The sequence below is a fragment of the Mustela lutreola genome, chromosome 9 (assembly GCF_030435805.1).
Source record: "Mustela lutreola isolate mMusLut2 chromosome 9, mMusLut2.pri, whole genome shotgun sequence".
Lineage (NCBI taxonomy): Eukaryota > Metazoa > Chordata > Mammalia > Carnivora > Mustelidae > Mustela > Mustela lutreola.
In genome coordinates, this window is record NC_081298.1 from 9734123 (window position 1) to 9759558 (window position 25436).

The 25436-nt window shown below is 51.4% G+C and overlaps 1 protein-coding gene across 7 annotated transcripts in view; it reads left to right on the forward strand.

Annotated features, from left to right (window-relative positions):
• The first annotated feature begins 1341 nt into the window (after window positions 1-1341).
• ATP9A (ATPase phospholipid transporting 9A (putative)) overlaps window positions 1342-25436 on the forward strand; it is a 129117-nt gene continuing 105022 nt past the window's right edge. For 2 of the 7 annotated variants that reach the window (XM_059132739.1, XM_059132736.1), the window contains exon 1: window positions 22239-22433. Coding sequence is in view for 4 of the 7 variants with exons in the window: in XM_059132736.1 (XP_058988719.1) it covers window positions 22405-22433 (29 nt within the window). In the remaining 3 variants the exon portion in view is untranslated. Of the gene's footprint in view, window positions 1442-1805; window positions 1963-21729; window positions 21887-22238; window positions 22434-25436 lie in introns of those variants that run through there. The other 5 variants (XM_059132735.1, XM_059132734.1, XM_059132740.1 and 2 more) reach the window with 5 other exon arrangements.

Here is a 25436-nt window from a genome sequence, read left to right on the forward strand (position 1 = left end):
GTTTGCCACTGAGGTGAGGTGGGTGGAGCTTAAGGGGCTCCTCCAGGGGAGCAGGTAGGAGAGGGTGGGGAGGCCCTACCTTCAGGCCACAGTCAGTAAGCACATCCAGGTGTTCACGTTTCCTCCACGCAGTGAGCACTGAGTGCTGACTGTGTGCCTGGCCCCTGTGCTCAGCACCACCTCTCAGCAGAGGCAGGGGAGAAAGCTGAGCAAACCTAGCTCTGTTAGCCAGACAGTGCTCTTTTCCCTTGGAAGGCACAATGCCCCCATTCTAACCGCCTGCTTCTTCTTCTTCTTCTTCTTCTTCTTTTTTAAGATTTTATTTATTTATTTGACAGAGATCACAAGCAGGCAGAGAGGCAGGCAGAGAGAGAGAGGAGGAAGCAGGCTCCCCGCTGAGCAGAGAGCCCGATGCTGCGCTCGATCCCAGGGCCCCGAGATCATGATCTGAACCGAAGGCAGCGGCTTAACCACTTAACCACTGAGCCACCCAGCCCCTCCCCCCCTTCTTTTCATGAGGAACTTCACAGTGACATGACATAAGTCACACTTCTGCGTTTGGGATTGGCCTTCCTTTAGGCAGCGTCCTAGACACACATACCTGGTGGCTCCTAGCACACATACTAAAAGGCACGACGCATACGCCGTGTGAAATATATTAGGTGTAATTAACTTAGAACTTTGCTTTAGTTACAGGAAGCTAGTTTACAGGGTTTGACATTTTGAGGCTCCTCAATTACACATAGGTTTTCAATACCACTCCCTTCTGACTTTACTTCTGGCACCAGGACTCACTTTCTTCCTGTTCTCAAAGCTTTAACAGGCCCTTGAAAGTTCATGGACTCTACAGACGGTGTGGGAGTGTGTGAACACCCAGGTGCGGATGTGGGTCTGGGTGGAGGGGTCAGGTGTGCGTGTGTGTGAGAGTCTCAGCATGCTTGAATGTGTGTGAGGGCCTGGGAGGGCAGGTGTAAGCCCCAGAGGCAGCTGAGGGAGGGAGTGTGACAATGAGTGTGTGCATGTGTGTGATTGCAAATCCCAGAGATCCAGGCTGGAGAGTGAGGGTGTGTGAGGGGGACTGAAAGTGGAGTGAGGTAGGGTGTGCGATTGTGATCCTGGACCACCCAAGTACGAGGCCTAAGATTCAGGATGGGGACAGGAGGGGGACCAATGCGGGGTGAGTGTGGTAGGGTGTACAGGTGTGTGATCATGGATGTCGGGGTGAGGTGATGGCGTGTGTGCGTGTGTGTGCACGCGTGTGATATTGGATGTCGGGGGGTGAGGTGGCAGGGTGCGCATGTGGTTGTGAAAGGGGACGACCACAGGGAACCAAGCGGGTGAGAATGAGTGCGTGTCTGCAGGGCTGGAGCGTGGCAGTGCATGTTGGTGCCAGCGTGACCGCGAGAGGAAATGCCCCCGGTGGGACCGGGGAGTGCGACCGGTGTGTGCATCTGCGGGAGAGCGGCGGATGGGGTTGGGGGGGCGGCCGGCGGGCGCGCGCGCGCACGGCGAGGCGTGGGCGGGGGGCGCGTGGCCGGGTGGGCGCGCGTGGGGGGCGCGCGGCGCGGGCGGGGGGCGGGGACACTGCGGCGGCGGCGGCGGCGCGGACACAGCCGGCCGCCCCCCGTGGCAGGCGCGGCGCGGGGCGAGCGGGCGCAGCGCGGAGCTCGGGCCCATGGTGCGCCCGTGTCCGTCGGTCGGGCCGCGCGGGCGGCTCCGCGCGTGGCCCGGCGCTCGCGAGCTCGCCCCCTCGCTGCGGGCCCGGCCCGCCCGCTGCCGCCGCCTCCTCCCCCGGGGCGGCGCGGCGCCGGCGGGCGGCGGCGCGGAGGCCGGACCGGGCGGCGGCCCAGGCGGCGCTGGGGGCGCGGCGGCCAAGGCGGGCGGCGCGGGCGACATGACGGACAACATCCCGCTGCAGCCGGTGCGCCAGAAGAAGCGGATGGACAGCAGGCCCCGCGCCGGGTGAGCGGGGCCCGGGGACGGCGGCCGCCTTTGTCCGCGCGGGCCGGGGTTGGGCGCCGGGGCGGCCCGGCCGGGCCTGACAGGTTGGCCGCGCCGCACCCGGCGCCATGAGCCGGCGGCTGGCCGGGGAGGCGGGCGGGTCATCCCCGCTGCAGCTCGGGCCGGGGCCCCGTGGGCGATCCGGTCCCTTCTGGGCCCGAGCGCGCGGCTGCCTTGCACTCCTGCCCACCTTCCTTTAGAAACCCCGAGAAGCCAGACCCGCCCCGGCGCTGTGTACCGCGCGCGGAATTAAGACCAGCCGTGCCTTTTCACCCCTTTATTGTTTCCTGATTACTTCTTGTCGTTGTGATTACGATCTGGTCCACATCAAACCTTGCTCCGCGCCTGGGAACGGCCTTCGGGAGCCGGGATATGCTGAGCTTACTGGTGGGGCGAGGCTCGGCCTCCTCCGCAGACCCGCCGCGGGGTCCCCCATCAGCGCCTCCAGGTCCCAGCCTCCGCACGCCGCCTTGCCTTCCCGGCCTGGGTGGATCTGAAACCCGCAGCCGCAGGAGGCTGGGCGGGGCTCCTCCTGGTTCACGGGAGGACCTCCCGCTCCCCACTATTTGAGGGAAGGAGCCCTCCTGGCAGAGGTGGGGGTTACCACCTGCTGTGCGTCCCCCGCATTGGCCGACCCCAGGGCCGCCTAGGCGTGTGTTTCCTTCTCCTAGAGAGAGGACGGGTAGGCATTTTGCGCCCTACCGTCCTTTCGTTCGGAGGATGGCAGTGACCTGTTGAGATTGTGAGGGACTTCTGCCTGCGACGGACTTACCTGGGGGTAAGGATTGATTGGGGGAGGGGGGGAGAGATGGTTAAAATAAATGCACATTCCCTGGCCTTGGCCAGGCCCGCCAATCAAGAGTTCTTGGGGGGGTGGGGGTGGAACCTGGAAATGTGCTTTTTCCCAGGCTGCCCAGGTGAGGTTGACGTCCCCTGACGGCTGAGGCCGGGAGCTGGGCGGGGCTGCGGCCTTGGACCCGCCCTTTCCCTTAACATCCTGCGCTCTCAGGCCATTTCCTTGTGGCGGCTGCTGACTGCGGCGTCAGTTGCTTGGTGCAGGAGGCGGGGAGGGTGCGCCCTTAGGGTTGCTTGCTTCCATCAGGTGTCCGTGGAATTTAAAAAAAAAAAAAAGAGTGACGCTAGCTGCCATTTTGTGGGGTCTTTGTCCCCGTCTTCCTTGAGTTTTGCGCTGGCCCCTGCTGATGTCGAACAGAGGGCAAAGGAGCTCAGTGAGGTGAAGGACTGCGGGGGAGATGCTGCGAAATGGAGACTGCGCTCAGGGTCGCTCCGCCCGAAGACAGCCCTCCATCCCTGCTTTCACTGTTTCTGCATCTTTTAATCCTGACTACTCAAGGCTGAACAATGATGATTAACTTGAGCTCTGTGCCTGGATAGTGTCCGCGTGTGAGATACACCCTCGGCAAATACTTCAATGGATTTGTGTTATCAGTGGACTCAAGTCCTCTCGTTACAATTCGCGTTTAAAAACAATTATGAGCTGCCTACTTGGTGCAGGGGCGGTGCCAGGGGGACGGGAATGCAAAGATTAATTAAATAAGCCTTGTCGACGGCGCCTGGGTAGCCCAGCGGGTTGGGCGTCTGTCATTGGCTGGGGTCATGATCTCCAGGACCAGGGATTGAGCCCCGCTGGGGCTTCCTGCTCTCCGGGGAGTTTGCTTCTCTCTCTCTCTCTCCCCCTTCCTCTCTCCCTGTCTCCTTCCCTCACCCGCTCCTCCTCACCGCTCTTTCTGTCTCTCTCTCAAATAAATAAATGAAATCTTTAACACACACACACACACACACACACACCCAAAAAACCAAAACACACACAAAAAACCCAAGCCCTTTCGAACTCGCACAGGCCTCCCGACGCTGGCTGTGCATTGAAATCACCTGGGGACCTTAACAACTACCATCTCTGCCCCAGTGTTAAACCTTTGAAATAATCTGGGGTGGGACCTGGGTATCTTTTATTTTTTAAAGCCCCCGGTATGATTTTTCTGTGCTGTGGTAGTTGAGAACCCCTGATTCAGTGCATGAGAGAGAAATGCAAGTAATTATTTAAAAGTGATGATTACCAGGATAGAGATGTACTGTTAATATGGGGGTCAGAGGGAGGGCAGACAGTTAACAAAATTTGTTTGGTGTTGGAGTGGAGGAACACACTCCCTTTTAGAATTTGCCACTTTGGAACTAATTTATTTCCTAAACAGTGACTCTGATTGAGATTCAGATCCTCTATCAGGAGAGCCTGGCATATGTGTATATTTTTTCATATTTAATTTGCATTTTTAGGAGTAGCCACATCAAGGGGGGAATCTGGGTGTTTGGAAACACTTTGGAAGCAGAGGGTGCGAAGCTCCCTGAAATATAATGAGGGGGGAGTTAAAGGAAGAAGAAACTAATACAGATGTTCCTGGACTTTTTTTCTTTTAAGGATTTTGTCTGTTTATTAGGGAGAGAGGCACAGGCAGGGGGAATGGCAGGCAGAGGAAGAAGCAGGCTCCCAGCTGAGCAAGGAGCCCTATGCGGTGCGCAAGATGTTTCTGGACTTTGGATGGGGTTACATCCCGATAAACCTGTTGTAAGTTGAAAATATCTGAAGTTGAAAGTGCATTTACTACACTTAAGGAACATCATAGTTTAGCCTGCCCCTCCTTAAGCATGCTCAGAACACTTAAGTTAGCCTACCATTGCGGAAATCACGTCACATAAAGCCTGTTTGATAACAAAGTGCTGCATATTTCACATAATGTATTGAATATTGTATTGGAAGTGACAGAATGGTTGTATGGGAATGAGGTGGTTGTCAGTGCCTCAGTTCTTACCCCTGTTGCTAGCAGGGGCTCATTGCTGCCCAGCATCACAACAGAGGATCGCATCACCGGGAAATGATTACAATTCAAAATTTGATATCAAATGCATATAGATTTTGCACTATAGTAAAGTTGAAAAATCCGAATTCGGATTGTCGTGAATCAGGGACTTTCTGTTTGTGGTTGGTCAGGCTCTCTGAGTACTTAAGATAAGTAGCCTTTTTTTTAAGAAGATTTTATTTATTTGAGAGAGAGAATGAGAGGGCACACATGCTTTCTCTCTCTCTCGCCCTTGTGTGCTCGTACAAGCAAGCACAAGTGGTGTGGGGAAGGGCAGAGGGAGAGGGAGACATAGGCTCCCCGCTGAGCAGGGAGCCCTATGGGGGCTCCATCCCAGGACACCGAGATCATGACCTGAGCCAAGGGCAGACGGTTAACCAACTGAGCCACCCGGGCGCCCCAGTAGCCCTGTTTTAATCCTTGTAATGACTGTATGGGTTTTGGGAGCTTGTTTCCTCATTTATAGACAAGGAAAGTTAAGATTCGGTCATGTTAAATCATTTGTGTGAGGTCACAGAGATAGCCAGTGTAGGGGGTGGATTTGAACCCCGTCGACTCATTTCATCTAAATGGCTCTAAGCTGTAGGATGGTTGGGGGTTTTATGGTTAAACCAAAAGCGTAGGTGCTGTGAGTCCCAGGAGACAGAGGGTAATTAACGCTGGGTCACTCAGTGTAGGTTACCAGGACACGTAGTTTATTCGCTGAAGGAATCCTGTGGCTCCGATGTTCTTTCTCTCTCTCGATTACGTTTCCACATCCTGATGCTGGGAAACTTTCCCCAATGGCTCAGGTAGGAAACATGGCGTTTCTGGAAACCATTCTCTGACTTCACGAGCTTTGTGGCTCCTTGAATGGAGTTCCCTTCTTGGTGAAGGACCAGACATTGGTTGCGAGGAGTGTGGATTCCAGAGTTGAGGAGGTTGGTTCAAGTCCTGGCTCCATCTCTGACTAGCTATTTGACTTTGGGAAAATTATTTCACTTCTCTGGGTCTCAGTTTTTCCATCTGTAAAGTGGGACGAATAAGAATTCTGGCTACCTCAGAGGGTCGTTTTAGAGGCTTCATCCATGTACGGTTTAGAACAGTGAGCACTCAGTACATCTTAGTATTTGCTGGGGCGAATGGGGATAAACAGGCCTCTGCATGAGGTTTGCTCCTGGGAGCGTTCCGGAAGCCTGCGTTGAGAGAAAGGGGCCTTCGATAGTGGGACATTAAAAATACCATGGATCTCATGACTCTGTTCTGATCAAAGCTGCGAAAATGATTATCTTCTTTCAGCTACTCCAGCCAGGTATGTGGAGGTGCTGGTGGGATATTGTCGGGCAAGGAGCTTGTGCTCGGCCAAACTAAGACTTCGTGGCCATATTGGATGAGGATGCTTTGATTTTTGATGTATTTGGACTAGGAAGTTCCAGACAATGAATTGGGTTTAGGAAGAGTGATTAGGTTCATATTCTACTAAATATATATATATATATATTTTTTAAGATTTTGTTTATTTATTTGACAGAGATCACAAGTAGGCAGAGACGCAGGCAGAGAGAGAGGAGGAAGCCGACTCCCTGCTGAGCAGAGAGCCAGATGTGGGGCTCCATCCCAGGACCCTGGGATCATGACCTGAGCTGAAGGCAGAGGCTTTAACCCACTGAGCCACCCAGGCGCCCCCTACTAAAATTTTTTTTTTTTTAGCACTCTCTTTTTTAAACATTTTTTTTTTTTTAAAGATTTTATTTATTTATTTGTCAGAGAGAGAGAGAGAGCGAGAGCGAGCACAGGCAGACAGAGTGGAAGGCAGAGTCAGAGGGAGAAGCAGGCTCCCTGCGGAGCAAGGAGCCCGATGTGGGACTCGATCCCAGGACGCCGGGATCATGACCTGAGCCGAAGGCAGCCGTTTGTTTAACCAACTGAGCCACCCAGGCGTCCCCCCCTACTAAATTTTTTTAAACAATTTTATTGAGGCATAATTTACATAAAAAAATACTTATGTTGTAAATGTACAGTTAGTTGATTTTTTTTTTTTAACTTTAAAAGATTTTATTTATTAGAGCGAGTGCAAGCATGAACAAGGAGGGAGAGAGAGAGAGAGAGAGAGAGGCAGACTCCCTACTGAGCAGAGAGCCGGAAGCGGGGCTGGATCCCAGGACCCTCGATCCCAGGACCCTGAGATCAAGGCAGAACTCATGATTAACTTAACTGACTGACCCACCCAGGTGCTTCACAATTCAATTCTCTGTGTTGTGAGTTCAAGCCCCACATTGGGTGTAGAGATTTCTTAAAAATGTAAAAATAATAAAAGTAAAGTTACAGAGTTGGTGCAGCTATCATCACGTCTGGTTTTCAAACACTTCCGTCCTCATGCGCATTTGCACTTGGTCCCACTGATGTTTCTAGTTCCATAGGTTTGCATTTTTTGGAAATTTCATGTAAATGAAATCATGTAATATGTCATCTTTGTGTCTGGTTTCTTTCAGCACAGTGGTTTCAAAGTGCCTTTTTATTGCTTAATAGGGTATATAATATACCCTATAATATATATTATATAGGGTATATAACCTATATCATATAATAGGGTATATTATATATGGGTATATTACTTTTTTTTTTAACTAAGATGGGAATTTGGATTATTTCTGGTTTTTGCATATTATAACTAATACCATAAAGAACATTCAAGTCTCTTAGTCTCTTTGTGGACAAAGGCTTTCATTTCTCCTGTCTACCCTGAGTTTTAGAGAGGCAGTGTGTCAGTGTTTCTGTGTCCTCCATGACGGGATGGTTCTGCCGCCTCTTTTACCATTAATTTGGTCCTGGACCTCCTTCCCTTTAGAAGTCTGGGTGGAGCTCACCCATACCTATGGCCTCAGTGGCCACCCTACCAGAGAACCAAGTCGTCTGTCCGCCTCCTGGCTCCTGCCCTCAGCCTGCTCGAAAGCAAACTCACGGTCTGGCCCCCACCATAAGCCTGGTCTTCCCAAGCTCCCAGAGCCGGTGCCGTCTCCTCAGGGGCACAATCTGGAAACCCAGGCAGCATCCCAGATGCCGCCTTTGCCCTCATCTTCCCTGGCTCATCCTTTACCAACGCCTCCCACGTTCCCCCTCCCTCCCCCACTCCAAACTGCCTGGCACGTGGCAGTCTGCACACCGGTCCCTCAAGGCCACCGTCACCATCATCACTTACCTCCCTGCATCCGAGGTGTCCGCTGGCCAGTGAGGGGTCCACCCTGCAGCCAGAGCAGAGGTGGCCAGATGCTCTGATCATGAAAGTGTTTTGCTCGAAGCCCTCTTGTAGCTTTCCATTTCTTGAGCCCCGTGCCGCCCACCATGGTGGTCATGAGCCTCATGTGGCTATTTACATTCAGAGTTAGAATAATTAGAATTACACACAGGTAAAAATTTAGCACCTTAGCAGCACTAGCCACCTTTCAGTCCCCGGAACCTGCGTGTGGGCGGTGCCTGGGTGTGGGATGATGAAAGTACGTGCATTTCCACCATCACTGAAAGTTCTGCTGTGGCCGCTGCTTCCTTTCATCATCACCTTCACACACTGTATACTGTAGCCTGGCCCCTTTCCTCTGTTGTAACCACACTGTGTTCACTATCTCCTCCTGAGGTCCCTTTGGACACAGGACCTTTGCACATGCTGTTCTCTGCCTGGAATGTTCTCTCCCCTACCTAGTCAATGAAGCCATACTGGGGTCTCCCATCCTCAGGGGCGCCTTCGCTGATGTTCCTGATGAGCGATCAGATCCTACTCAGAGCCTCTCTGCTTCTTTTCTGTCTTGCACAGTTGGAGTGTGACATGGGCTCGTGTGATCATTCGGCTGGGAACAGTGGGGCCCCAGTTGGTGACAGTTTAATCACCATCACACAGAGCCTAGCACAGAGTAGGTGCCCAGTAAGTCCTTCTTTTTTTTTTTTTTAAAGATTTTATTTATTTATTTGTCAGAGAGATAGAGAGAGAGCTCACAAGCAGGCAGAATAGCAGGCAGAGGCAGAGAGAGAAGCGGGCTCCCCGCCAAGCAAGGAGTCCGATGCGGGGCTTGATCCCAGGACCTAGGATCATGACCTGAGCCGAAGGCAGCGGCTTAACCCACTGAGCCACCCACGCGTCCCCAGTAAGTCCTTTTTGAGAGAAGGAATGCCTGAAGCTGGTCTCCAGTTTATGGTCTCCTGGGGATGGGGGAGGGTAACCTTGATAATCCAGGCAGAAGTCCGTTGGGCGTTCTTGGAATGCTGCTCACTTCGTCTTCTGACGTGACTCTGTGGCCCACAGTCTTCGCTGGTGGATGCACCAAGTCTTAACCACATGATTTGAGCGTGGGGGTGGGAAACTTGGGGGTGTGAGTACCAGAAGGGAGCCTCAGGCAGAGAGAAGACATCCTGGGTTCCCTCTGCCTGTGTCTCTTTAACTCCACCGAGGGACAGAAGCTTAGGTGGTGTCTGGGCTTGTGAGGTGAGTTTTCATCTTTAAATACAAGACTCTTGGGGCGCCTGGGTGGCTCAGATGGTTAAGCGTCTGCCTTTGGCTCAGGTCGTCATCTCCATGTCCTGGGATGGAGCCCCACGACGGGCTCCCTGCTCATGGGTGTCTGCTTCTCCCTATCCCTCTGCCTCTCCCCCTGCTTCTGTGTGCATACTTTCTATCTCTCATTCTTTCTCTAATGAATAAATCTTTTTTTTTTTTTAAAGATTTTATTTATTTATTTGACAGACAGAGATCACAAGTAGGCAGAGAGGCAGGCAGAGAGAAAGAGAGGAGGAAGCAGGTTCCCCGCTGAGCAGAGAGGCCAATGCGGGACTCTATCCCACGAGCCTGGGATCATGGCCTGAACTGAAGACAGAGGCTTTAACCCACGGAGCCACCCAGGTGCCCCTTTAATGAATAAATCTTTTTTTTTCTTTTTTAAAGATTTTATTTATTTATTTGACAGACAGAGATCACAAGTAAGAAGAGAGGCAGGCAGAGAGAGAGAGAGAGAGGAGGAAGCAGGATCCCTGCTGAGCAGAGAGCCTGATGCCGGGCTTGATCCCAGGACCCTGAGACCATGACCTGAGCCGAAAGCAGAGGCTTTAACCCACTGAGCCACCCAGGTTCCCCTAATGAATAAATCTTTAAAAATAATAAAAGCTGCATATTCTAGTGAGGAGTTTTTTTTGGTGGATGATTTATGTGAAAAACCTTATAGGCCATTCATGCAAGTACTCAAGCATTTCAGGGAAAAGAATAAAAGAATACGGAATCTGGATTGCCACCGGGGATACAGCATGCAGGGGTGGGGTGGGCAGAACGACGGCCCCTGGACCTGGGAGTGTATGAACTTCCATGGCAAAAGGGACTTTGCCAGTGCGATTAAGTGCATGATTGTGAGATGGGGAGACTGTCCTGGATTAGCCAGGTGGGCCAGTGTCATCACACGCGCCCTTGAAATTGAGGAGAGTGAGCCCGAGAGACTCTGGAAGACCTGGAAGACGGGGGCTGCTGGCTTGGAGATGGAGAAGGGAGCGCGTGCAGGGGGCAGGGTAGGGGGAGGTGAGGGGGGCATCTGGAAACGGGAAACTTCAAGGAAACAAATAGCCTCCAGAGGGAACCTGGCCCTGCTGACATCTTGATTGGAGGCGGTTGAGACCTGCTGTGGACTCCTGACCTCTAGAACCATAAGATGATAGACGTACGGTGATGGGTTACAGCAGCGAGCGAGGACCCGTGCTGGATGGGTGGATCCTCTAAGCCCGGGAGCACATTCCTGCCCTGGCTTCACATCCCAGGGGGTCTGTAGCGGGCCGGGCAGGGGAGGCCTGCCTGCTGGGTACAGCAGAGGCATCGCAAGGCTCAGAGCTCATGCTTACCTTTTGCTTAAGGATGCAGAATTAATTAAAATGTTATTTATTTTGTTAGTTATCAGAGAAGGAGAGCACAAGCAGGGGGAGCCACAGGCAGAGGCAGAGGGAGACACCCCGCTGAGCAGGGAGCCCAGTGAGGGACCCCATCCCAGGGACCCTGGGATCATGACCTGAGCCAAGGGCAGACGTCCAACCATCTGAGTCACCAGGCGTCCCAGAGGGTGCAGAATTTAAACAGACGTGTTGTGTGACCTGCTCCCTGACTGCTGACGGGAGAAGCAATGCTTCCTTGAGGTCGTCAATGTCTTGTCTCTGAACTAAGGTTTTCTTGCTCATCCTGCACAGTGCCCCTTTGATGTTGGTACTTTTTTTTTTTTTTTTTTTTAAGATTCTATTTATTTATTTGACAGAGATCACAAGTAGGTAGAGAGGCAGGCAGAGAGAGAGGAGGAAGCAGGCTCCCTGCTGAGCAGAGAGCAGAGAGCAGAGAGCCCCATGCGGAGCTCCATCCCAGGACCCTGGGGTCATGACCTGAGCTGAAGGCAGAGGCTTTAACCCACTGAGCCACCCAGGCGCCCCTAGGCTGTGGTTTTAAATACCCAGCCCAGTTGACCGCCAGCTTTGTGGATTTGTTTGTTAAAGAGTTTGGGTTCTGGGGCCACACAGACTTAGATGAACGGACCAGTTTTGCCATTTTCCTGCTTCTGTTGCTCCGGACCCCCGTCTTCTCCCTTCTTGTGCTTCAGCTCCCTCTTGGGCAACAGGAGGACACGGGGAGGGCGCGTGGCTGGCCGGCCCTCGGGCGTGCAGGGGAGTGTTAGGAGGGCTGGCGAGCCTTAGAAATTGTTCTTCTCCCCGCCTGGAGGGTGGGACTTTCGCACTGGACCACCTCGTGTCATCTTCTTCCTCGGTCTCTGGAGAGCTCTAGTTGAGTACGATCTTGAGCTGGAAAATATCCCGCAGAGGGCTTGATGCCACGAGAAGCCCACATGACCGCGTCTAGTGACAGGGCTGTGGCCGGCTCTGTGTGCCTTTGCAGCAGTGCTTGGCACCGCGCCAGGACCCGGGTCCCTCGGTGATGTGGATGTCACTGCTTATGTGACAGAAGAGAAAGAATGCCAGTGCAGGGAGCTCTTCTCATGCAGACCTTTATTCCACTGAACGGTCTGAAGCCATCCTTCCTAATTTGTGGCGTTAAGATGCCCTTTCTCTTTTGACACGACGGAGGTAGTATTAGACATAGTTTGGTGGATTCTCGTTATTCACGGTGGTTATGTTCCAGAAGGTTCCTGCCAGCCCTGAAGTGACCAAGACCGAGCCATTGCTCCTGGGGGAGACACAGGGTTAGTTCTCTGCAAGCTTCTGGTCATGTTTTACCTATTTTAAAGGTATATTCTGGTTTAAAGACTATTTATTTTATTTTCTAAAAGATTTTATTTATTTATTTGACAGAGATCACAAGTAGGCAGAGAGAGAGGAGGAGGAAGAAGCAGGCTCCCTGCCAAGCAGAGAGCCCGATGCAGGACTTGATCCCAGGACCTTGAGATCATGACCTGAGCTGAAGGCAGAGGCTTAACCCACTGAGCCACTCAGGCAGCCAGGACTCTGTATTTAATATATGTTTTTGATTCATTAGCAGTGGACCTGTGACCAGCAGCGCTGCAACTCATAAAGCTTCCTATTCTCAGGACACTGGACAGCATATCAACGCTATGCTTGGGGGCTCTTTGAAACAGTGATGGTCACTAACAAAAAGCTCCAAAGTGCACAAAGCGTGGCCCTAAACAGACGGTGGGAAGGGCCCGCATGTACAGTGTGGAGCTGGACTGGACATGTCGCGCTGTCCCACCTCATCTGGGGAAGTTGTGAGAGGCGGTACGGATGTTTTGCCACACGTGTCTGTGAGTGACCACGACCATCAATGCGGTGAACAGTGATTTTGAGGTTATAAATTTTAGGTAGTGGGTGGGTTTGCAAATACAGAAATCACAAGTAATGAGGATCGATGTATGTAGGGGTGTGTGTGTATGTGTGTGTGTGTGTGTGTGTGTGTGTGTGTGTGTGTGTTGACGCCGTGAGGGTGGTATTAGGTCTACAGGGTACAGAGGTGTGCTTGGGGGCAGGACAGAGGAGAGGGGCGTGCTGATCGGTGACATCCGTAGCCCCCAGCCCTGCCCCTCCCGTGTTGGAATGGAGAGTTGTGTAAACAGCTCTTTGCCCCCTTGGACGAGAATAGTCGAGACAAGCCTGGACAGCGGCCCATTGGAAAGTGCCCTCTGCGTCCTCTGCCAGCCGGTCAGCTGTACTTACACCAACCATTTCCTGTTTCAGACTCCCTGCCCAGAAGCAGGCAGTGACGCCAGGGGGTTGGAATTATAAACCCGGGCAGGGATGCTGAAGCGTAGAGGGGAATGTGGGAGCCCTGCTGCAGGGGCTTCCTAGAGGAGGGCCAGTGGCTGGAGGCCCTGCACGGCGGTCCCAAAGAGAGAGTGTGGCCGTTTGACCTTGACCTAAGGCACGCATGCCACAAGCTTGAAGAAGAAAGGTACCAACCAATCCGTCTTTGGACTTTTGGACTTTTCTTTTAGCATCGTTCCCAAGTGCTAACGATGAAAGTCCTGAATTCACTCTGGTGGTATTTTGTGGCCACTTTTGAGAATGAATGTGGGGTGCCTCCAGCTTCACTTACGACAGTGACTGGACTTTGGTTTAATTTCTAAAGAAAAAGTCTACTTGTGGGGCTCCTGAGTGGCTCCGTGGGTTAAGGCTCTGCCTTCGGCTCTGGGCATGATCTTGGGGTCCTGGGATCGACCCCACATGGGGCTCCCTGCTCAGCGGGGAGCCTGCTTCCTCCTCTCTTTCTGCCTGCTTCTCTGCCTACTTGTGATCTCTCTCTCTGTCAAATAAATAAATAAAATCTTAAAAAAAAAAAAAGAAAAAGACTACTTACAATGTTCTTAGCAATGACTTTTACCTAAAGAGCTGGAACAGTGCTGAATTCTTCTTTTTTTTTTTTTTAAATTAAATTTATTTATTTGTCAGAAAGAGAGAGTGTGTAGAAGTGAGCACACGCAGGGGGAGCAGCAGGCAGAGGGAGAAATGTGCTCCCTGCTTGGCGGGGAGCCCCATACAGGACTTGATCCCAGGACCCTAGAATCGACCTGACTGAAGGCAGGTGCTTAATCAACTGAGCCGCCCAGATGTCACCCCCTGCTTTTTTTTTTTTTTTTTTAAGATTTATTTATTTTAAAGGACTGACAGAACAAGCAGGGGGCAGGCAGAGGGAAAGAGAGGATCTCAAGCAGACTCCGTGCTGAGTGAGGAGCCTGACGTGGGGCTTGATCCCAGGACCCTGAGATCATGACCTGAGCCGAAACCAAGAGTTGGAGGCTCCACAGACCACATTGCCTGTTCGCCCAGAACAGCGCGCAATTCTTAAGCTCGTATCTGTTTTCTTTCATTTGTGTGATTTGGAAAGATTGGTGGAGAAACTTCGCCGAAGATCACTTTGGGTGGCCCATGGCCAGACCCTGAAAGGCTAGCAATTATTTTTATGGTTCTTTCTGTTTGTGCCAAGTGATACTTGCTTTTCTTGTTGTTGTTGTAGTGATAGTGAGTTTCCTTTCAGAATACATTTCCATGAAAAACAGAGAACTGACTTAAAGAACAGTATGAATTCCATCAAAGATCGTGAAGTTTGTCGATGTGCCCCCAGACGTGTCTGATCTTTAGGGAGCGGCCGCCTGTGCTAAAATGTTGCTTTTAGCCTAAGAATACTGTAATATTGCTGTAAGGGGGAGGAAATGGGATAATCTGATTTTGCTAATAGATTAAAACATTTTTTTGTTTTGCCAAGTTATCCATGAAAGACAAGATTTTTTTTTTTAAACATGATTTTTAGACAATGGCTAGTTTACCAGGTCAGTTTGGGATCTTAATGTTGCCTTTATCATTGTATAAACAGTCTGGGGGGATTTGGGGAGGGGCAATTGGAAGGGGCCCAGGGAGAACGAGGCTCCCAGTGGGAAATGAAGGGCAGCCGGATGCTTTTCTCATCACAGATCTCTGTGGCATTTACCAGATGCCAGGAGGAGGAGCCCGTTGGCCTGCCTCACCGAGGAGGAATCAGGGTGGCGCGTGGACAGTGCCCTCCTCGTAGAATGGGGCCTGGCAGGGTCTCCCACCCTCTGCCGGGCCATCTGCTGTGACACAGGATGAAGTCAGACCTGGCCAGGTTGGGACCTCAGCAATTCTCAGCTTCGGCACTATTGACATTTGGGGTGTGACAGTTGTCTCTTGTGACGGCTGTCCTGTCTGTTGTTGGGTGTGTGACAGCAGCCCGGGCCCCTGCCCACGGGATGCCAACAATGTCCTCCACCCAGTTATGACAACCAGAGATGTCGCAGACACTGCCCAAGGTGCCCCTGTGCCGGGGGTTGGGGAGTGGAGGTGGGAGGGGGCAAAATTGCACCTGTTAGGAGCCACTGGGCTAAGGGTATGAGTACTCACTGTGCTTGGCTGTGTCCCTTAGTGTCCTGTGAAGGCTGCCCTTTCTTCCTCCCTCTTCCCCTTTTCTTTCTTTTTTTTTTTTTTTTTTAAAGATTTTTATTTATTTATTTGACAGAGAGATCACATGTAGGCAGAGAGACAGGCAGAGAGAGAGGAAGGGAAGCAGACTCCACGCTGAGCAGAGAGCCCAACATGGGGCTCGATCCCAGGACCCCGAGATCACGACCTGAGCTGAAGGCAGAGGCTTTAACCCACTGAGCCACCCAGGCGCCCCTCTCCCTTTTATTTCTTAAGGAAATACCTGTTAGGCAAGAAGTTCATGTTGGGACTGTTGCTCCTCACTCTGAGTTCAGCTTTCTGATTCAGTGGCTACAGAAGCCCTGAGTGGTTGGAAGAGAGCCCCTGGGAAGTGTTAGGGGCTGAGGTGTAGCCCTGCGCAGATTCTCTGTTGAAGCCTTAACCTCCAGGCCCTCGGACTGTGGTTCCTGTATTTGGCGATAGAGCCTTTAAGAAAGATGTGAGGCTGTTGGGATGGGCCCTGTTCCAGTCTGACCGGTGTCCTTATGAGAAGTGGAAACAGGGACACACAGTGAGATGCCAGGGTGAAAGGAAAGACCATGTGAGGACCCAGGAGCAGGGCATCCCTCTGCAAACCAAGCGGAGAGGCCCAGGAGAAACCCACCTTGCCTACACCTTGACCTTGGGCTTCTAGCCTCCAGAACTGGGAGAAGATAAAGTTCTATTTAAGGCACCCGTCCTGTGGTGCTTGATTATGGGAACCTAGCAAACTCATACTGGAAATATCCTACTTATGACCGTTTTGGCAAGCGGGGTATCTGCTGATGTTATTAATAAGCCTTCATTCTAAATTGATGACGAGTTCCTTAGCAGTTCTCTTTAGATAGTCCTGTCTCCAGAGCCCTCTGTGAGCATGTTGCAAAGTCATGGGGACTGGAAGGGCACCTGAGTGGCTCAGTTGTTAAGCGTCTGCCTTCAGCTCAGGTCATGATCCCAGAGTCCTGGGATCGAGCCCTGTATCAGGCTCGCTGGTCAATGGGAAGCTACTCCTCTGCTGTGTTCCCTCTCCTGCTCTGTCTGTCTCTGTCAAATGAATAAATAAAATCTTAAAAAAAAAAAGTCATGGGGACTGGAGCTGACCCCCCTCACCCACCCCCTAACCTGAAACCTGTACCACGTGCTCTGCCAGGTGGAGGGGCTGGAGGCACTGGCCGCTTCCTTTGGCTTAAAGAGCTCCCGGCAGTCACACATCAGGCTGTGCTTTGTATGGTTTGTTGCTAGTTCTAGTTACTTGGATTGTGCTAAAGGATTTTGATGACGATTTTAATGGTTGCTAACCACCACTGCATGCTTCCTAGGTGCCCAGCAGTGTTCTAGAGTTTTAAGCACATCCTGTTCCTCCTGGACAGCCCTGCTTTATGGATGATGAGACTGAGGAACAGAGGGTTTTTTTCCTTTGAGAATGGTTTTGGGGATGCCTGGGTGGCTCAGTGGGTTAAGTATCTGCCTTCGGCTCAGGTCCTGATCTCAGGGTCCCCTTGGGCTCCCTGCTTATCAGGGAGTGTGCTTCTCCCTCTCCCTCTGCCTGTAGCTCTCCCTGCTTGTGCTCCCTCTTTCTCTCTCTCTCTGAAAAATAAATAAATAAAAATCTTAAAAAAAAAAAAAAAGAGTGGTTTTGGTTTAGAATGACAAAGGCTTCATTTCAGTTTTCTCTTAATTTTAACTTTTTTTTTTTTTAAAAAGATTTCATTTATTTATTTGACAGAGAGAGAGGGGTCACAAGTAGGCAGAGAGGCAGGCAGAGAGAGAGGGAGGGAAGCAGGCTCCCTGCTGAGCAGAGAGCCCAGATGCAGGGCTTGATCCCAGGACCCTGGGATCATGACCTGAGCTGAAGGCAGATGTTTAACGAATTGAGCAACCCAGGCACCCCTCAATTTTTTTTTTTTTTTTAAGATTTCTTTATTTGAGACAGAGAATGTGTACGCAAGTGGGGAGAAGGGTAGAGAGAGAATCTCAAGCAGACTCCCCGCTGAGCACAGGGCCTGACTCTGACTCTGGGGCTTGAGCTCACGACCCTGAGCTTCTGACTGAGCCAAAACCAAGAGTCAACCCTTAACTCACTGAGCCACCTGGGTGCCCTCATTTCAGTTTTTTTAAAAGACGCATTTTAATTTGAGCTCAGGCAGTCAGTTGCATTTTGTGACCTGTCTTGATGACATCTACTATTTGACTTTTTCTGTCATAGCCATTCAGAGCAGGTGATTCTTGTTGAGGGGAAAGGGACTGAGGGTTTGTGAGACTTGGTGAAATGGTCACATCACAGTGGCTTTCCTCTCTGACCAAGCACCCTCTTCTTCAGTAGCTTCTATCACGAGGGAAGGGTAAAAATATATAACATTTATTTTCTTTTCATTGTAAAATGAGTGCATCTGTACTACAGAAAGCTTGGGAGGACAGAGCCGACTGAGGAGTGGGACACTGCTGATAACTTCCTCAACGGACTATCTTAGAACATCACAGATAGCCTGCTTTCTCCCAGCCCCCTTTCTGTGTGTACACTGTTTTATAAGTTATAACCATGTAGCCCGTGTGTTTTTATTTCCTGTTGTTGATTTAACATTTTAATATAAGGCTCTCTCTGTATCATGAGGTACTTTGTAAATGACAATTTTAATGGCAACATAATATTTCTTGGAGCAGGTTGACTAATTTACTTTAACCAGTGCCTTGTATTTTCACAAGTTGTTTCTAATTTTAGTTTCACTTAAAAATTTTAAAGATTTTATTTACTTATTTGACAGAGAGAGAGAGAGAGAGAGAGATAGGGAGGGAGTAGGTGCACTCAAGCAGGGGGAGCAGCGAGCAGAGGGAGAGAGGGAAGACCCCCCCGCGGAGCAGGGAGCCTGATGCGGGACTCGATCCCGGGTCCATGACCTTAACCATGGACAGATGCTCAACCAGCTGAGCCACCAAGGTGCCCCTTAGTTTCATGTTTTAAGTTATGATTTTGTTCTGGATGCTGGCAGAGTCACCCCAAAGACACAGAGAGGGAAAGGGAAAGCTGAGGGAGGCGCCGGCCCCCCGTCTTGCGACGTCACCTCCTGGGAACTGGATGAGCCCAGTCTGCACAGTGACCTGTCACAGAGCAGTAGCACTCACCACCCCACAGAAAACCAGGAACATAGCTGTGACTGTGGGACATTTTGGAGGGTTACGATTCATTTACCCCGGAGGTATTTGCCTAGCACCTGCTCTGCCCCCAGGGAACAGTTTGAATGCCGGGAATCTAGCAGCAAACTCAAGAGACAGGAGTCCCCGCCTGCAGGGACATGTAAGGGCTGCGCTTGCATGAATTTTGTTCTGCCCTGTCTGCTTAGCCACCAGGACCAGGGTCCTCTCAAGTGGGCTTCAGTGGATTGTCTTGTGGCTTTCACACCTAGTCCTGTGGCTGGCGCTGTTGTTGCGTTTCCTGGGAAACTAGGGCTTGGAGGGGTTAGGTGACTAGCCCAGGGTCACCCAGCTACTGCCTTCTTGTCTCAGCGCTAGGTTGGCGGTCTCCTCCTTCAGAGAGGTCTTCCCAGACCACGTACTCAGGAGCCGCCTTCCCCGCAGTGACATGTTCTTGTCGTGTGTACTTTTTGCTGTTTCCTGTCGCCACCTGCCCACCTGGGAAACAGTAGGTGCTCCAGGGCAGGGCCCTCACTTGTCTTGTTTGCGTGTCCCACTGCTAAGTACCGAGGTGCACGTAGTAGGTGCTCAGTAAATATGTGCTAACTGACCGACTGAGCCAGGGGGTGAAGAGTAGGAGCCACGCGCCCTTAGTTTTATTTGGAAATCTTCGTCTCCTCAAGGGATGTCCCATTTCTGATTCATCAGGGGGGTACGCGGTGTGCAGGGCACAGGGGCTTTCCGTGAAGGTGTGTGCTGAATATCAGCCCACAGGGGGAAAACAGCAGAACCATTTCACGGAAAGAAAGGGGGGATCCAGGCCTCCCTCTGTCTCCTTTCTTTCCTCTCTCCCTCCTTCCTTGTTCATGTAGCCTGTTGCCGTAAGGAATTAGCCACAGAGGCCTTTGTCAGGGGCCTGGGGTACAGAATTCTAATTGATCCTGCATTTGATGCTCGGCTGGGGATGCCCCCAGTCCGTCTGCGCTGGCTCCCAGCAGCTTCCTCCGGAATGGCTGAGACTTACAGCATTTCCAGGGAATTGCATTAACCCGGGCTGAGCCTTTGTCAGGAGTCACTGGCACCCCCCTGGATAGCATCAGCTGGTTCACGCCAGGTGATGGAACTAGGGGCCAGGGCACCAGGCCTTGCCAGAGTAGGAAGGACCCGTGCACAGGCAAGCCAGAGGTGGCCAGCGAGAACCAGGAGATGTTCAGAGCCTGGCCCGAGCGCCCTTCCCCGCCCTGGAGCCCTGCGTGGCACTTTTATACACTAGGGTTCTATTTTTTCCATTATTAAAGTAGTAATTCCTGTTACAGAAAAGTCAAAGATGTGGTTCTTAAAGTTATTTAAAGCCTTATCTGCTATTGTCAGCATTCAGATGTGTGTTTCCTTCGATCTCTGTTTTAATCCAGTGGCTATTAAGTGACATGATTTCAGTTTGATTTTGCTCTTATAAATAAGAGCTTAGCCTAGGGAGGATATCGTGGCATAAGCTTTCTCCTACATTTGGAAACTTTTTTTTTAAAGATTCATTTATTTATTTTGGAGAGAACAAGAGAGAGAGTGTGAGTGTTGGGGGGAGGGGCAGAGGGAGAGGGAGAAAGAGAACCTTCAGCAGACTCCCCACTGATGTGGGGCTCTGTCCCATGACTCTTAAGATCATAAACCTGAGCAGAAATCGAGAGTCAGACGCCCAACTGACTGAGCCACCCATGTGTCCCTGCATTTAGACAATTTTATTTTAATTTTTAAAAAGATTTTATTTATTTATTTAAAGATTTTTTTTATTTATTAATTTGACACAGAGAGAGATCACAAGTAGGCAGAGAGGCAGAGAGAGAGAGAAGGGGAGGTAGGCTCCCCGCTGAGCAGAGAGCCTGATGCAGGACTCAATCCCAGGACCCTGAGATCATGACCCGAGCCGAAGGCAGAGTCCCAACCCACTGAGCCACCCAGGCACCCTAAAGATTTAATTTATTTATTTGACAGAGACACAGCAAGAGAGGGAACACAAGCAGGAGAAGTGGGAGAGGGAGAAGCAGGCTTCCCGCTGAGCAAGGAGCCCCACACGGGGCTCGCTCCCATGACCTGAGTAGAAGGCAGATGCTTAACAACTGAGCCACCTGGGTGCCCCAACGTTTAGATGATTTTAATAAGTTAGACTCTCTAATTCCCTGGGTTAAAAGGAATCCGTGGTTGGCTGAGGGCTCTAACCATGTGGCTCTGACTAGTGGCTGTCTGGAAGGGCTCTGCCGTTTTACACCCAGAGAATGGCAGAGCTGCCTTCTGTTCCAGGTCAGATGAGTGGTGACCTTTTTCACCCATTTTTGTTGTTGTTGTTGTTGTTTGTTTGTTTGTTTGTTTTTTTAAGATTTTATTTATTTATTTGACAGAGATCCCAGTAGGCAGAGAGGCAGGCAGAGAGAGAGGGGCAAGCCCACTCCCTGCTGAGCAGAGAGCCCGATGCGGGGCTCCATCCCAGGACCCTAAGATCATGACCCCAGCTGAAGGCAGAGGCTTAACCCACCGAGCCATCCAGGCGCCCCACCCACCGTTTTTACTTTGCCTTTTGTTTGATGCATGTCCGTGAGATTGGGAAGGTTAAAAGAAAAAGATGTAAAAACACATGTTTTCCTCTCTCTGTTTACCACAAATCGGGCTTCCCGTTGATCGATGTGTGAGACGGGTGCCTGTGGAGACAGAAGGAGCCTGTGGTCGGCTGGGGAGACGCTCCCCAGCACAGCACATTCTCTGCGGGTGTACTGGCTGGACTGGAGTGCTCACGGTCGCACGTACTGGCTGGACTGGAGTGCTCACAGTCGTCCGTCCGGTAGTTTTCTAAGGCACGTCTGAGGGTCTGCAAGCATTTGATAAGTATTTGTTGAATAACGACAAGAAAATCTTGCTGAAGACGGTTGCTCATGCCAGGGCTTGTGTGGAGCCCGGGGCCAAGGGCAGTAGCGTGTGGCTTCCCTGCGGAGCGTGGAGGTCAGAGGCGTGGCTGCTGGAGCCCGGGTTCACCCGGGATGCTCACCCGCCACAGTCACGGGAGCAGAGGCGTGAACTTGCTGCCTGGAGAGTGGCCTTCCCCCGTGAGCGGTACAGCAGTCCCCGGGCTAGACCCTCAGCGGCCCCGCCACCTGCTTCTAGAGCTAAAGTCCTTGCAAGGGACTGGCGGGGGGAACCTCCAGCGTCTTGCATGCAGGCGCCCTCGGAAACCTCCCCCAGGGCTTCCTGGGGCTGTCTCCGTGCCAGAGCCACGCCCGAGGTGGAGCCGGCTGCAGTTTCTCCCCCGGAGCCGGAGCCGGGAGGAGCCGAGGCTGGGAAGGAAAGGCTCCTGGCAGGAGGGGGCAGCTCCCCAAGGCCACGGTTGGCTGCTGAGGACCGCGAGGCGTTGAGAGCGTGGATTCAAGCAAGACCATCTTGGCGCAAGTCCGGGCTCCACCACTTACTGGCTGCATGACCTTGGGCGAGTGAGTTCACGTCCCTGTAAATGAGCATGTGGTTGTGCAAGTCATTTGGAGGGCTGAGTGAGGTCACGCAGGCAGCGCGCTTAGCCCCAAAGTATGTGGCCCGTGGAGAGGAGAGGAGCAGGGTTACCACCGTTACCCTTGACGGTGCTCTGAGGGAGGAGCCAGGCAGCCGGGCCGGTGCCCCTGAGGACCCTTGGTGCGTTCCTGCTGGGTCCCTGTCAAGGGGATCCTCCCTAGGCTGCTGTCTCAATGACAGCCCCGAGGCAGCTCTCCAATCCTTCCGTGGGGTGAGGGTGGGGGGCGGGTGAGCTGTCGCAGCGCTGTGGTCGAGGGCGGGCCCCGAGGCCAGCCTGCCGGACTCACGGCTGGCTCTGCCCCCACCTGCTGCTGGGCTCTGGGTGCCCTTTCCTCCTCTCCAGGAGGGGGAGGGCAAGCCTGCAGGACTCTGGGGAGGAGTGAAGGGAGTGACACGGCTGTCTGGGCTGTGGCCCCAGACCTGGCCTGGAACCCGTGAGCCAATGCCGCAGACACAGTATAAACACACAAGGTAAGGCAGCAGGTCTCTGCGTGCTGGGGCGGGGGGCGGTGGGGTTGGTGGCTGGCGGGGAAGAAGCCCGGGAGAGGCGCCTCAACCCGCACAGGGCATCTGAGCCCCTTCTGTATACCGGATCTGGGGTGTGAGGGGAATAGTATCTGGTTCTGCCCGCTGGGCTTGTGGCCAAGCTCTGAGGCTGCGGATGGAGAGCTGGGTGCTGTTGGGGGGGTTGCGGTGGGGTTTTTTGTTTTGTTTGTATATTAGAAAAAAAAAGTCTTGCAGTCACATAGTTCACTGTTGAAAAGGTACAGAAGTGGGTACTTTGCAAAAGTAGCTTCCCCCCGTCCCCTGTTTGGCTACCCCGTGCCCTTCTGTGCAACCACTCCTCAATTTCTTCTGTGTCGTCTAGAGAATTTTTGACCGTTTTCCAAAAGAAGGCCTATGTATTTTATATTTATCTATCTAGACACCCACACATAGATTTTTGACCTTTTTTATTCTGTTGTTAGTCGACACGATGCAATACGACATATTTCTTTCACTTAAGAGTAGACGCTGGGCTTGTTTCATGTCAGTACATAAAAAGCTTTTTCATTCCCCTCCCCCCCCTTTTTTTTAAACAAAATGGCTTTAAAGGATTTCATTGAATAGACTTACCATACTTAATATAACCACCCTACCGCTGATGGACACCTGGGTTATATCTAATGGTACCTATTACTAACAATGTTACAGAGAATGACGTTGAACCTAAGTCTTTGTGCCCAGTTACAAAGTACATAATATCTGGAAGGGGAATCATTGGGTCCAGGTGAATGCATTGGTAATTTCTTTGTAAAGATTTTATTTATTTATTTATTTATTTCACAGACAGAGATCACAAGTCAGACAGAGTTCATAAGTCAGAGATCACAAGTAGGCAGAGAGGCAGACAGAGAGAGAGGGGGAAGCAGTCTACCCACCGAGCAGAGAGCCTGATGTGGGGGCTTGATCCCAGGACCCTGGGATCATGACCTGAGCCGAAGGCAGAGGCTTTAATCCACTGAGCCACCCAGGTGCCCCTGCATTGGTAATTTTGAGAGCTGTCACCAGGCTGCCTTCCCTAAAGGCCATACTGATCTCAACCCCTCCCAGCAGTTGAAAGTGTCTGTTTGCCCATCCCAATCAAAACCGGTGTTAAGCTTTTTGATTTTGGTTAGTCATGCTATGTAAAAAATGACACCTCGGTGTGATTTTAGTTTTGCATAATATTTAAATATTATGTTAGTTACCAGCATTTAAAAACCGAGGCCTTGCACTTCAGGATCTGTACTTTTTTTTTTTTTTTTTTTTTTAGATTTAATTTATTTATTTGACAGAGAGAGAGCACAAGTAGGCAGAGTAGCAGGGAGAGGGAGAAGCAGCCCTCTGCTGAACAGAGAGCCCAAAGTGGGGCTCGATTCCAGGACTCTGGGATCATGACCTGAGCCGAAGGCAGATGTTTAACCGTCTGAGCCACCCAGGTGCCCCTTCTGTCTCTGTCATAAAGAATCTTACGGTCTGTATGTGAGCAGCCCGGGGGCCACTTCCTTCCCACAGGTCCTCAGTGTGCCCTGTCCCGTGGACCCAGGGTTTATTTTTGTTCAGTATTTTTGTATGTTGCTTGCTGGGCTTCCATAGACTTGAGTTTTCTAGAAACAAACAGGCAAATACAGTCTAAGGGAGAACAGACCTGCTTTCTGTGAAGACCTTCTTTTCTGTGAAGAGCACAGAGTTGGGTTTTGAAGTAGAAAAAGGGGAATGGGTTGTTCAAGGAAATCTGGTGTGAAGGAGTCTTGCCAGAGGGGTTGGAAGTTGGAGAAAAGTAGAGTCCTGGAGCTCATTTGCCTTGGCCGCAGTCGGAGGCTTGATAACAGAGGACAGGGGATGAGAGGTGACAGGCTTGGGCTTGAGTCTGCATTCATTGACTCATCGTGGGGGTAAGATGCAGCGTGAGTCATACTCGTGTAAGGGTGCCCTGCACTGTTGAGCAGTGAGACACCAGTAGGGAAAGGCTTCTGGCAGGAGAAATAGGAAAGGCGACAGATACTGCCACCCATGACTGCCCCCTTCCCCCCGGAGAACCAGAATTAACAGTCTGGGTGTGTGTCTGCTTGTTCGTTTCTCAGTGTTATTTTCCCGTGTGTGTATTATCATATGCTATTTTTATTAAAATATAGCATAGGGGTGCTTGGGTGGCTCAGTGGGTTAAAGCCTCTGCCTTCAGCTCAGGTCATGATCCCAGGGTCCTGGGATCGAGCCCCGTATCGGGCTTTCTGCTGAGCAGGGAGTCTGCTTCCTCCCCTCTCTCTCTGCCTGCCTCTCTGCCTACTTGTGATCTCTGTCTGTCAAATAAATAAATAAAATCTTTAAAAAATATAGCATAATAAATTGCATATCTGTTACTTTATTTTTCCCGTCCCCCTTTATCACTTGGGTCTTGCCCTGTCAGTGTGTGCATTTGCCCTATTCTCTCAATTAGTGCAAGTCCAGGGCGCCTGGGTGGCTCAGTCTGTTAAGTATCTGCCTAGGGCTCAGGTCATGATCTCAGGGTCCTGGGATCGAGCCCCCGCATCAGGCTCCCTGTGCAGTGGGGAGTCTGCTTCTCCCTGTTCCTCTACCCCTCTCTCTGCTTATTCTCTCTCTGTCTCTCTCAAATAAATAAATAAAATCTTTAAAAAAAAAAGTGCAGGTGTACTGTGAGATGGGGGGGTTCCTCTCTGATGGTCATTTGGTCATTTCCAGGGTTTTGCTTTCTTTTTCTTTTCTTTCTTTCTTTCTTTTTTTTTTAAGATTTTATTTATTCATTTGCCAGAGAGAGAGAGAACACAAGCAGGGAGAGCAGCAAGCAGAGTGAAGAGAAGCAGGCTCCCCTCTGAGCAGGGAGCCCGACGTGGGACTTGATCCCAGGACCCTGGGATCATGACCTGAGCCAAAGGCAGCTGCTTCACCAACAGAGCCACCCAGGTGCCCAGGGTTTTGCTTTCTTGCTGCCGG